The sequence below is a fragment of the Carassius auratus genome, chromosome 13 (genome assembly GCF_003368295.1).
Source record: "Carassius auratus strain Wakin chromosome 13, ASM336829v1, whole genome shotgun sequence".
In the NCBI taxonomy this organism is placed as follows: domain Eukaryota; kingdom Metazoa; phylum Chordata; class Actinopteri; order Cypriniformes; family Cyprinidae; genus Carassius; species Carassius auratus.
Genome location: NC_039255.1, coordinates 12196238 through 12208355, shown reverse-complemented (window position 1 = coordinate 12208355; position 12118 = coordinate 12196238). Strand labels below are relative to the sequence as shown.

Genomic DNA, 12118 nt, shown 5'->3' with positions numbered 1-12118 from the left:
CTTTCAAAAATAGTAATGCATGTTCTGTGCTTTTTTTTAAAATACTTATTTTTTTTTAAATCTATAATTAAAAAGAAAATTAGAAATGTATTAGCGTATGCAACAATGTAAATAAATAGCATATTTATTTATGCTATTTAATAGAAGAAATGGCTAAAGTCAGCCAAAGCATTTTTAACAAGATATTAGGAGGAAAATGTGCTTGTTTTAGCTTATTTGGAATATTCGTATTGTCGTGTACAGTATACAGTATATCATATACCAGTAGCTACAGAGCAAGTAAACAACTTTAAATAAAGGCTTAACCAGAATTTAGACCTTAATCTGACTATGACTTTCATACAAGGCTGTCATTACTGTTGACTCTGTAGAGTAAATCACTGTTTAGGTATATGTAGTTCTTATAGGGCTGTGAATGTTCTTGCAAGGCAGCTATTCCTGCATATCAGTGGTTCCTGACAAGATCCCTTTATGGCCACCGGTCTGACTGTCTCCTTCTCTCATTCTCCCATCCTCCTTTTCTCCTTCATGTTCAGCTTGGTCTTTGGTAGGAGCGTGAAGCGGCTCTATGCGTCAGACAGTGTGGGCGTTCTCAGCAGACACACAAAGAGCACATGTGAAGATGGACCATCATGCCTTTCATCTGTAATTGCTATGCTCCGTGGTATTTTTAGAGTTGAGAGGATGGCATCTGCATTTATTCAACATTTTAACGAAAGGGTGTTTATTTGCAGATTCATGAGCATTTCCAGCTAAGACAAACCACACTGAGTCAACCCACCTCCAGCACAATATATTGTTATGGTTAGTCTCAGAATGGTAATGGTTAAAAAAGCAATGATGCAGGGTATTGCTCGCATGATAAAGTAACCTGATGGGTTTTATTTGCTGCTTTTATAGAGTGTAAATCAGTGACAGTTCTGTTTCACTTTACTTGAAAGACTTGGATGTTTCCATCACACCATGTACTTTTTTCTTAACACCGATCAACTTAAATAGCATAAGGTAACCAGGCTGGGTTAAAATATCACAGTCTAGTTTCACAATATCCCAAAAGATAAAATTTTTTGACAGCAATAATGTTATTTCAACAACACAGGTAGCTCTAATTAATTGCTCTCGGAAGTGTGTGAAAGTCTCCGGCTTACCAGTTTTTTTGAACAAATATCCCCATTGTTGTGCTCCATGCTTAGCTGAGATTGCTAGCATTAACTGCTACATAAGACCTCCAAACTATGGACCTAACATTTAAACAGTCTTAGGATAGAGTTCATGTGATTTAAATGTTTATTAAAGTGTAGATCTTTGGTTTTTGTGGTTGTATTTATCTTTTTTGACCGATGGTTAATTTAAGAGAAATGGATAATTTCTATTACTTTTATTTTAATACATTTTAATTTGACACTTTCTGTAGTTTACAACAAAATGAAAAAATAATCAGTAATTATACTTCAACCTTGCTTCTCCATAATCCACTGCAAGCTCGCATTCATTTTTGAGTGTGACACTCACATCTCATCTTTGAAGATAGAATCATGTTCCTCGAACTTCCTGGACTACATTACTAGACCTAAACATTGTATGTGTTAACATGAGACTAGTGAGATAAAATCACTTACTAACCTTACTGTGCAAAATGTTATTCACCAGTAAACCCTTTTGCAGGTAACATTTGCATGATACTTACAATACCCCACAACCTGCTGAAAGTGCATTAACTTAAATGCAGACTGGACTGATTTTCTTAATGACAGCATGTCACAATTACTACAGATTTATAAAAAGTTCCATTAGGCAGGATGCACACAACCAGTACACAAACAGTGTTCCAACAGCTTTTCGGGGGAATCTAGCTACAGATAGCTTGTTATATACTAAGATAAAAGAAAACTAATACGAAAGAAAAATATTGCATGCATCTAAAAATTTTACAGAACCCAGAACATTCTGTTAAGCTAATTATTAATCCATTTGGGATACTTTTTATGTTTTTAACTGCAAAAAAGTGGAAAAAGTGCAGTAGAATGCCTTTATCAGCATTGTACACAACCGAGGTAAGGCGGCTCTTTGCCTGCTCAAAATGAAAGACAGTGCTGTGTAAAAGCCAGACTGCAATATGCTGCTCTGATCCACCTCAGTCCCTTTGCCACCTTTTGCAGTGTAAATTTGACAACATCTCAGTGTTCAGTTAAGATGCCTTTATACAGCCAAGCTAATGCTGCTCTGTGCCTGCCTTAAAATAAAGAGTAGACGCATCATGCTACATAAAAGCCAGACTGTATTATGCCTGCTCTGACCCACCTCAAACCTAGTACCAGCATATACAGTTGTAATTGCTGCGTAAATGCATTTATGCCAACTCTGAGCAGCATTAAAGAGTCTCTGTAAAGACACTTAAGTCATTTCAGCAGTGCTTCTGTACTACCTTTGTACTACCGTGTAAATTTTGAATGATACTTTATCGCCCAGTGAACTCATGTGCTGTGAATAGTGCTTCTTCATTTGCTTTGACCAATTCTAAGAAAATGTATTGGTACATGTGAGCTTTGAAAACCTACTCTCGAGCAGTGAATCATCCTCTCTGAACTGCAGTCAATTCTTGATGTCAGGTTGCAACACGAAAGTAGATGTGGAAGAAATTGTTACAGATTCTCACCCACGAATAACGTGCTCATCAAGCCCACTTGTGTGAGGCCCTGCCCGGCTTTGACCCCGACGCAGCTTACTTTCCTTTGGAATGTAGCACATCACTCATACCGGTGAGCACTTCACTTATGTACCTCAGCATGCAGCGTGTAAAACAACTTAACGCTTGCGATAAGACTAGAGTCATCTGTTTCAGCTGGAAGCAAGTAATTTAATGAAGGCTACAGAGCTGTCTCACGCTAAATCAACTCACCCCTCCTCCTCAACCCCATTCCCCGTAGCCAAAGGCGATAGCTGAAAGCCCCAGTGGACTGGGAGGTTCCACTTGATGGGCTTCAGACTGGCTCAGTCAGCTCATTTTAATGGAGGTAATGGGTGTTTGTCATCCTCAAGCATTCGCCGCTCTTCCTGCTGCGCACCACTGCAGAGAAGGCTGCGAGAGCACCACAGGAAGTGAGGAGAGAGAGCGAGTGAGAGTCAGAGAGGGAGAGGGATAGAGAGAGAGGGAATCAGAGAGAAACAGTGAGAAGGGAAACTGAGGACCATCTCACTGGAGCAGTTGATTTTATTTTTTATATCCTTCCAGTTATGGAACATGCCTGTAAGTCTTCAACTTTCTGACACATGCATGTGTGTGTAAAGTGTGTTTTGGTATATGTGTGCATGTAGACAGAGAAAGTACGCTGCTTATATGAGTTCAGAAAGTTTCTAACATTTTATTAGGCTTTATTCTGGTTATGTTAATAGGATTAAATACCATATTATGAGTTTGAAGAAGAGTGTAAGATTGTTGAGAAGTCTCGTGTGATATGGATGGCTTATTGACATGCACTCTTGTACGCTCTTTAATGTGCCTCACATTGTATTGATGTTTTCATTATCAGCTCACATTCTGGGAATCCAGCTAGCGTGGTGTTTAATCATTGAATAAACACATATAGGCCAAGCACTGGTGCAGTATTACTGTCCTATTTTTGGTCCGTGACATGAGATGTTCGATTGGATTTGTAATGCATTTTGTGTGTCATAGAATTGAAATCCTGCTAGTAAGTTGAGTCCCTCATTCTCTCATTTATTTTTCGGAAGCAAAGAGGAAGACTGGCACAGATATCATTTGTCTGTGACTCTGTATATATTAAAGTGAAAATCTGATAGGAACTATGGTATTACTTTGATTGTAACATCACTGGTGTCATGAATACCGAAACAGTAAACACTCACATTAAAGTTTCTCAGTTGGTCACTCAAGATCTAACTGCTTTGATATCCTGTTTTTCCTACCTGAAATACATTCTGAAGTCTTATGTGCATGTATATGTGGCTCACAAGCTACTCGAGGGAACCTCCCTCTGGATATTTTGCAAAGCAAATTCGTATTTGTTTGGGAGTGGTTGGCAAAACCTTTCAGATTTGGGGTTTACATAAAGGCAGGGTTATTCATTCATTGCAGGAATAGAGATGAGGGTCATTCATGCGGTAAAAAAGTTTCTCACCGAGTTGGATTTGCTGTATCAGTAGGAAATGCATAGGAAATGTGGTACAAGCTGGCATGTGACTGGCTGTTAGTTATCTCTGGAGGCAAAGTTCACAATGTGAACATCCGATTTTTTAAATAACATACCTTAGAGTAAATTAAGTGTACATCCCCTTGTCATTTCCTTCCTCATTAAAATGAAAACAAGTTTTAAACTTAAAGAAATAAATTAGTACTTTTGAAATATATATTTTAAATATAGACACACATGAGTCACCAGAAGTTTAATAAAAGATGTTTTATTTTATATGGAGTGGGTCTGCTTATGGGGACGGCCATATTAAGATCACATGAATACTTCTCCCATTTCCTCAGTAATCCCATTTCCTGCCTGTTATTGGACAATTTTACTCGCATAAATTAAATAAATGAATCTTCACTGGCTTAAGTAATAAATTATATATTAAATAAATAAATAATAAATGAATCATCAATGGTTGCAGGGTCGCAGCATACTGTAAAACTTTGTGATCATCAGTTAGGCATGCATGGCAGCATATGTTTTTCCATTTACTTTAATTATAAATGTTTCATCTTCATACTAAAGTAAGACCAGATTTTAAAAAATGACCATGCAGAAACTGAACTTTTTACATGAAGCTACATTCTTGTTGCTAATTGTTAGTAAAAGGCCAAGATGATTGCTAGCAAAACATAAATTGGCAGAGAATAAAATAACATGGTGAAGCCGTAGTTTGAAAATGAATTTTATATTCAAAATGTTAGTTGTACTTAGTATGAATTAATATATTAAATATGTATTAATGTCTACTTTACGAAGTGCTAAAATGAATAAAAACTTACAGTTTACTAATGTTCGTGAGTTATTTATTTCCATTTTTATTATCTTTGTTAAGTGGACCTGAATCAGTACACTTACCTCTTTATACAATACCTGTATCCTTCAACACAAATGTGAAGTAGTTATGCATTAAACTGAATGATATAGTACTGCACCCCTTCATAAAACATAATAAGTGTTTCCTTATGTTTTAGTGTCCTGGAAGTACCTCATGTTATTGTGCTAGTCTCCCCTCAGCATGTGAACGGTGTTGGTCCTCCCAATGTTTGGAGCATTACCAGCGTCTGTTTCCCTGCTTAGTGAAACCTAATGCTCTCCACTCCCCCTGCAATGCACTATTATTAAATGTCCCAGATTTCCAAATAAGAGCCATCCGTGCTGGGGAAAAACACTTACAGGCAGGATGTCAAGTATTGATCGACAAGGCTTGTCATACCTTGTTGTGTTCCGTCATTGGGTAAACGGTCCAACAGGAGCCAGTTGTCTACAAAAGCATTTTCAGCAATACATCGTCTGGTGGTTTGCGCAGGTCATATCTGAAATTTTATATTTAGGTAATGCTTGGTTAACAAAACGGCTCATGTCTGATGCATCATAGCTATAGAAAGATGCATGATACAGTTATCTTTAGATCTTGCTTAAAGTTGCAGTGTCGATTCTGTGGTTTAGATATTTGCATATCATAATCAGATGCAATAATCTTGACACCCTATAACTTTTCCCAGGGTTTAGAGTTTAAAAAGAAATTATCTGAAGAGAGGAAAGAACTAAATGGAATCACTTAAACAATAATTAGCTGCTACTTTGTGCTGAGAATGGTAGTTAATGATTGATTTGCTTTTCCTACGTCGTTTCCAAGGATGTTCCATTTAAGTGTTGGTTCTTACACCCATTTAGGGGACTTGAAATGATCATTTTGATCAGCACCCATTAGCTTTAAGAACATAAGGTGGCAGAGACAGTGGTAGATGAGCTGCTGAAGAGTGTACTAAAGACATAGACATTGTATAAACATGTGAGGGTTATGTTTGTTTTGATGGGTTGCAAAGAGATCCGCTTTGCTGTTATTAGCTGAATTCCATTACTGTCTTCCCATATGCACTTAAACTGCACTCTAGAGCAAATGGACAGATTCTTCTCTCTACACAAAGTCCAGACGTCTGTCTCTTGGGATATTAGACTACATTGGAATTCAGATTAAGCTTCTCAAATGTTCAGGTAGAGCGTTGGTATGCCATGTGGACAAACAGTTGTGCCAGTAAGTGAATTCACTTCATTTGACTGTGAACAGATTTACTTATTACAAGTTGTGATGAAAGTCCCTGCCATTCTGAGTGGCGCTGGCAGTGACTCACATTTTAAGTTATCAAATACAGGTAGCATCACAATACATGCAAAAACATTCGCAAGCCATATACAAATCCTGAGCTGTAAGTAGAAATGTGTGTTTTTTTTTTTTAACCAAATGAGACATTTGCATTCAGACTGCGTACATTTGGTCAATAGATGGCAGCATTCTCAGGGAATAGTGTCAAGCAATGAGGAGGTGTGTTTTGATTTGGTGACTCACCATACTACCCTTCTGTTTTTATTCATGGACCAAGGCCATAATCGATGCATTTCAGGAATACATTACAGAATACCATGATTCAGTTCTTTTGTATGCATGCTAATGTAGCCATCTTGAATAGTGTTCTAGAGATAGTCTTTAGCACGGAGATATTCTTTACATTATTTCCAAGGTTATTAAGCTAAAAATAAAAAGGCTGATTGGCGCAATCACAATTTGTGTCTATATCTTAAGGTGTATTTCATCTCTGCTGAATATGTGGAAAATCAAAGATGATCTTAAAATGAATGCGCTCTTACAACTGTGTTGTTTTTGGCTGTGGATTCCTTTGAACCTATGTGTGTAAATGTGGGTACATAATGTTCTCTGTCAGTGTTAACTGGACAGATGCAGACCGACCATGACATCAGAATGACGTGCCATTCTGATCACATACAGGCCTTTCAGGGCTTCTGTAAACTGATTTTCAGTGTACATCTTTATTTTATGTGTTTATATATAGCATTTTAATTTAGACTTATGTTAGATTGTTCAAATATTAATCATATTTTATTAACTGAAATACTTATGGGTCATCCTGGAAGTTTGCTCAACCCCCCTAGTGTGCCCCGACCCTCTGGTTGAGAAGCACTGCTTTAGATTAGAACTAGCTTTGAATGTCTAGCTGTAGGGAACAGTTGACAGGTACTAGCTCTGCAGTTTTTGGTTTCTATTTGGGTTTGTGACCTTTAAACTAAACCACTGTACTACTAGGTCACCCCTCTTGAATAAATTTTTTCCCCACACATTCAGAAAGAAAAATATTACAGTAAAATGAGACAAAGATTTCATGAACAAAGATTACACTATTTCCAGCTGCTTGTACTCAGAGCTGTGGTGTTCTGATAGTAAGGAGGACATTCAGGAAGGGGTGGAGAGCTCGTACTTGATGAGAACATTCAGTTTAGCTTTGTGCAAAACAATAGCTCACATCTCTAGAGTAGACTTGTTTTCGAAAGGCTTCCTGCTCTAAATCCCACCCATCACTTCTGCTGTGGAAGAGGGGGTTGGGGAGGAGTGTGGAGCCTCAGTCTGTGGGGCTTTTGGCCTTATTTGATGGAAGCCAAGCATTAGCTGCAAACAAACTTAAAGATTATAGCCATGTTGGTATTTAGTGGTATAAAACCTTTTTTGATATTGAAAAATGTATAATTATTTTCATGGTCACATAAAGAAGAAATGTAACAGAGGTTTATAGTGTATCCTTTTGGCTTCCCATTTTATGCAAAATAATTAAACCGCTACCCTTTTATAGAACATTGGCATTCAAAAGACTGTTTACAGTATTACTGTATGTAAGCCTTAGGTTAGTGGTTACATGAGAAGTTGTCATAAGGGCTGTCTCAGTATAAGATGGTTTATATGTTGGTTTCAAACACCTAAAATGGACAAACCTTGAATAGGTTATTGTGAGCAATAAAACCGCAATGACATCTACTCAGAGTGACTCAGGTTGAACCGTGTTCTCAAGACAAGGGGTATTTTCATTCAGGTCAGTCCGGGCCAAGGTTGTCACCAGTTTTAAATGTTATACATTATGATTACATTTTTAATATAAAATGGCCAATACTATTTTTGTATTTAACAGGTTACTTTTTGCTGTTTCATAAAATATGTAATGTTTCATATTTCTTTACATTTTAAATTTTGCTGAAAACTTTTGGAAGCCTATTTAATGGCCGGTTCAGGTTTATGTTAAGGTATGTGTGTTTACAGAAACTGACTCACTGGAGTAAAAATTAGCTTTATTCAAGACAATCACGTCTTAAAATGATCAATAATAAACTATCTTTATTTTTTTATGCATTATGTATGAATATTTTATAGCTTAATTATACTCTCTTTGGCTAGAGGATGTAAAACACAGGGAAACTTTTACACCGTCATTTCTTGAACCAAATAAATTTTCCTGAAATTTTCTAAGCAAATTTAATTTCGGTTTCATTTTAACTTGTTTATAATACAGTAAAGCAGTGTAGTCAAAAATAGCACGGACACTCCTGATCCAGTATTTTCTAATGATGTCACTTTTGGCCAACACATTATAACCCACATACATTTCCATGCTTTAAGCAGGGCTGAAGCAAGGAGGGGCTTGAAACTTCCTCCTTATGACCTCTGACTGCTTACAATCTGCAGAAAAGGAATGACCGGCATTTCAATCCGGAGACTCACGAGTTCGATTGCGTGTTTTACGAGTTCGCAAAGTATGGAAAAGCTCTTGTGAGAAGCAGATCTCAGAGCTGGAGGAGTGAGATGAGATGAGTCTCCTGTTATGTCGATCGAGTTGGCTTAGTTGCACAAGTTCTTGGGGCGTCGTATGATTTTTGTTTAGCGGCCCATTGAAGAACGACATGGGCCAGACATCTGTCTCCAGCTTGTCTCAGGGAGCGAGCGGTAAGTGTCTGAAGGGCTTGTTCTTCATTCAGTGATCCGCTGTTTACTCACCAACACCGCTATTGCAATGAACGCTCAGGGAGGGATGACGTGACTAGTTCTTGTCCTTGTCTGCGGAAACCCAAGTTCATCATCAAGTCTGATTTAGCTTACTTGACCGTTGGTTTTCACGCAATCTAGTGCTATCTACGTGATGCGACGAACTAAAACACTGCCATTATTATAATGTTCGACGCGAGCGCGTTGATTTTGGTTTGTCGCGTGCAGTGCAAACAATCAACAAGTGGGACTTTGTCAGGTGCATTTTTTTTTGTGATGAATGGAGGAGTTTGTGTTAGCGCTTTATTTAACAGTAATACCCTTGCTTTAAAAGCACGAAGAAACATAACTCGTGCATTCAGGAAATGATTGTTTCAGTCAGTTCACAAGTTGCTGTTAGAAATGTAGCCTACTTCCTAATTCGTGTCAGAGTGTATAACGTAAAACATATGAGTCATTTGAACTAAGAAAAAAAACTATGTATAATTATATTTAAAAGTGTTTAGAGGCATTCCCTGAATTGCGTGCATGAATCACCACATTAGTTTAGACTTTATTTAAAAGCTTGTTTTCTTCTTATTTTTACATTAATGTTGCGCTGCATTTCTGTTTCATGTGAGTGATACTTTGCTAATTTGTTATTATTGGCTGCATTTGTTGAGAGAACTTCATCTTGTGGCCTTCCATTGTCCTGATAACGTTACCTGTATAAATAAATTTACACAAACCATCAAATTTAAGTATGTATTTTAATAAGCTGACATTCTTTTTGTAACATCACTTTTTCGTTTTTTGCAAGCACTGCCATTTTTACTGTCAATTTATCAAAGCATTTTTTTTTCACAGTGGAGAGATTATTTGTTGATTAAGTTATTTATTTAAAAAAGCAGCAACAGCAACAGAAATGTCTTGGTGTACGATACAATCAAGTTCCAGTAGCTACCATTTCAAGCAAGCACTCCATAATGCAGTGTTATTGTGTTCTTAAGATTCTTTCTGCACCAAATGTTGAATCACAAGCCACTACCTTAATTTCTCCATAGTTTCAATTATTGCCAGTGCTGTGATATAAAAGCTTCTGTTGCTATCAGTTTACCAGCCCTCAGGAAACTTGATCAGATGCTATTTGTGTGTCCTCATCAGCAACATGCTTATTATGATTTAAATAAAACTGAATAATTTTTTTTAATTTGTTTTGATTTTGTCTGAAATTTATAGCAACTGACTGGATCTGAAAGGCCACAGAAATAAATTAAACAAAATGGTCATATATGGCACAGAATGATCTCTCTACCTCTCTATTAATTAGATCCAGAAATGATGAGCACTATTTTTGTATTGGGTGTAGTTTTTATTTATTTATTTTTATCGCTTCATAGGAAAGACCATTGCGAACATAGGCATTTCCTTTCTGTAAACAGAGGAACAAAATGTTGACTGAAATTGGCCTATTATTTTTTTCGTTGGTATTATGAGGAACTGAAACCGTAGGATTAGCCTATGCTGCAAAGCTAGATTCAACATTTGTTATAGGCTTAATGCACCTAATGGATGTCCACAAACAGGCTACATTACTCAGTATTTGACGACTTTTTTTTAACTGTCCTCGGCTCATTTTTTTCCCACTTACTCTTCAGCATTACAGAATTTGAGGCTTAAAGCATTGAGATAATGAACTAATTATCAGCATTAAGCGTTTCTTTTTTTTTTTTCTTTTTTTTTGCCATCACAAATCTCTACAGCTGCTATGTCTTTATATTTAGAAGCATAATGCAAGTCAAATGTGTGATTGTTCTGTAAGAAATTTGCTGTCAGGGAAGTTTATAAGAGCTGCACTGCAATATGACTTCCTTGAACTTTTTAACTCTTAAGTCTGACATGTCCTTCTGGAAGCTTGGAGGTTTGAATAACTGATGGCTTATGTTTTCTTATTATCATGATTATTTGTCACGTTTCATGCACTTTCAGTGGTCTACCTTTCATAAAAGAGGATGTGATCAATTCAGTCAATAGTATAACCTCAAATGTGATATCAGTCATAGTATTTGCAGCAATTTTGCTTTGTTTTGCAATAATGTGGTTCTGGATGTTATTGCAAAAATCTTTTAAAATCTATATTTTTCAGCCTTTTGGTGATAAGTACAGCCATTTCAGCATAGTATGTTAAAATTGCCATAAAATTGCCTTTTTGTGTGATGCAAATTGAAGTTGAACTAGAGTTAATATCAATTCTCTTTTTTCAGAAGGAATTGAACTTAGAAACTTGAAATCGAAAGTTGAAATCAGAGACTATTATAACAAGTCTGTCTTAATGCTTTCATTTTTAAAATAATTCATGCAACTATAAAGTGTATAAAGTATCAAACTGGCATCATGTACAGTATTTCAACAGTTTACTGTACAGCAGCTTACTGTGGCTCCTTGGGGAAATAGATTAGTAAAGATGAGCTTTGGCATCCTCATGATGGTGATGATAAGACCTCGGACATATCATTCTAGCACATTCCTGTTACATGTGTCCCCTCAATGCAGTGTGAAAACAGGCTTCACGTTTGAGTCTCACACATTTCTGTATGAAAACTATCCCGATTTCCGGTCCACTTTTGGACTCCTAGAGAAGTTTTGTGATGCATGTGGAAGCAATGTGTGTTTGGCAGCTGATTTTACACGGCCACATAAATGGAGTATTGATGCATGGCAGTAGCTTACACTCTTAAAAATAAAGAGTGTAAGGTTTTCATAGCGACATCCCCAACAAACCTTTTAGTGAACAGTTCGAGGAACCATTTTTTTCTTAATGTGAAGAACATTAATAATCTGAAGAACCTTTCACATTTATGAAGAACCTTTTGCGTAGTTGAAAGATTCCATGGATGTTAAACATTCTTCATGGAACCACAGATAAATAAAGGAGTGTGGGGTGTCTATTTTTGCTGTATGTCATGAGGGTAAAATATACTGTAGGTCCATTTAACAACACAATCTTTTATTGTCTGCTTATCTACTTATTATCTACCTAAAACACTGGAAATGTGTGGTAAATGTCAAGCAGTCGGTTGAAGCAACATTTTATGTGATAAGTTTGAGAAAG

At 36.8% G+C, this 12118-nt stretch overlaps 1 protein-coding gene across 6 annotated transcripts in view; it reads left to right on the top strand.

Annotated features, from left to right (window-relative positions):
- The window catches only part of LOC113112681 (phosphatase and actin regulator 2-like), a 30452-nt gene that overhangs the window by 3964 nt on the left and 14370 nt on the right, over positions 1-12118 (top strand). The window contains exon 1 of one of the 6 annotated variants that reach the window (XM_026278452.1): positions 3138-3247. The exons of 3 other annotated variants lie outside the window; for them this stretch is intronic. In XM_026278452.1, the coding sequence (XP_026134237.1) occupies positions 3235-3247 (13 nt within the window). In that variant the 5' untranslated portion in view covers positions 3138-3234. Of the gene's footprint in view, positions 1-3137; positions 3248-8646; positions 8989-12118 lie in introns of those variants that run through there. 2 more of the 6 variants (XM_026278451.1, XM_026278454.1) reach the window with 2 other exon arrangements.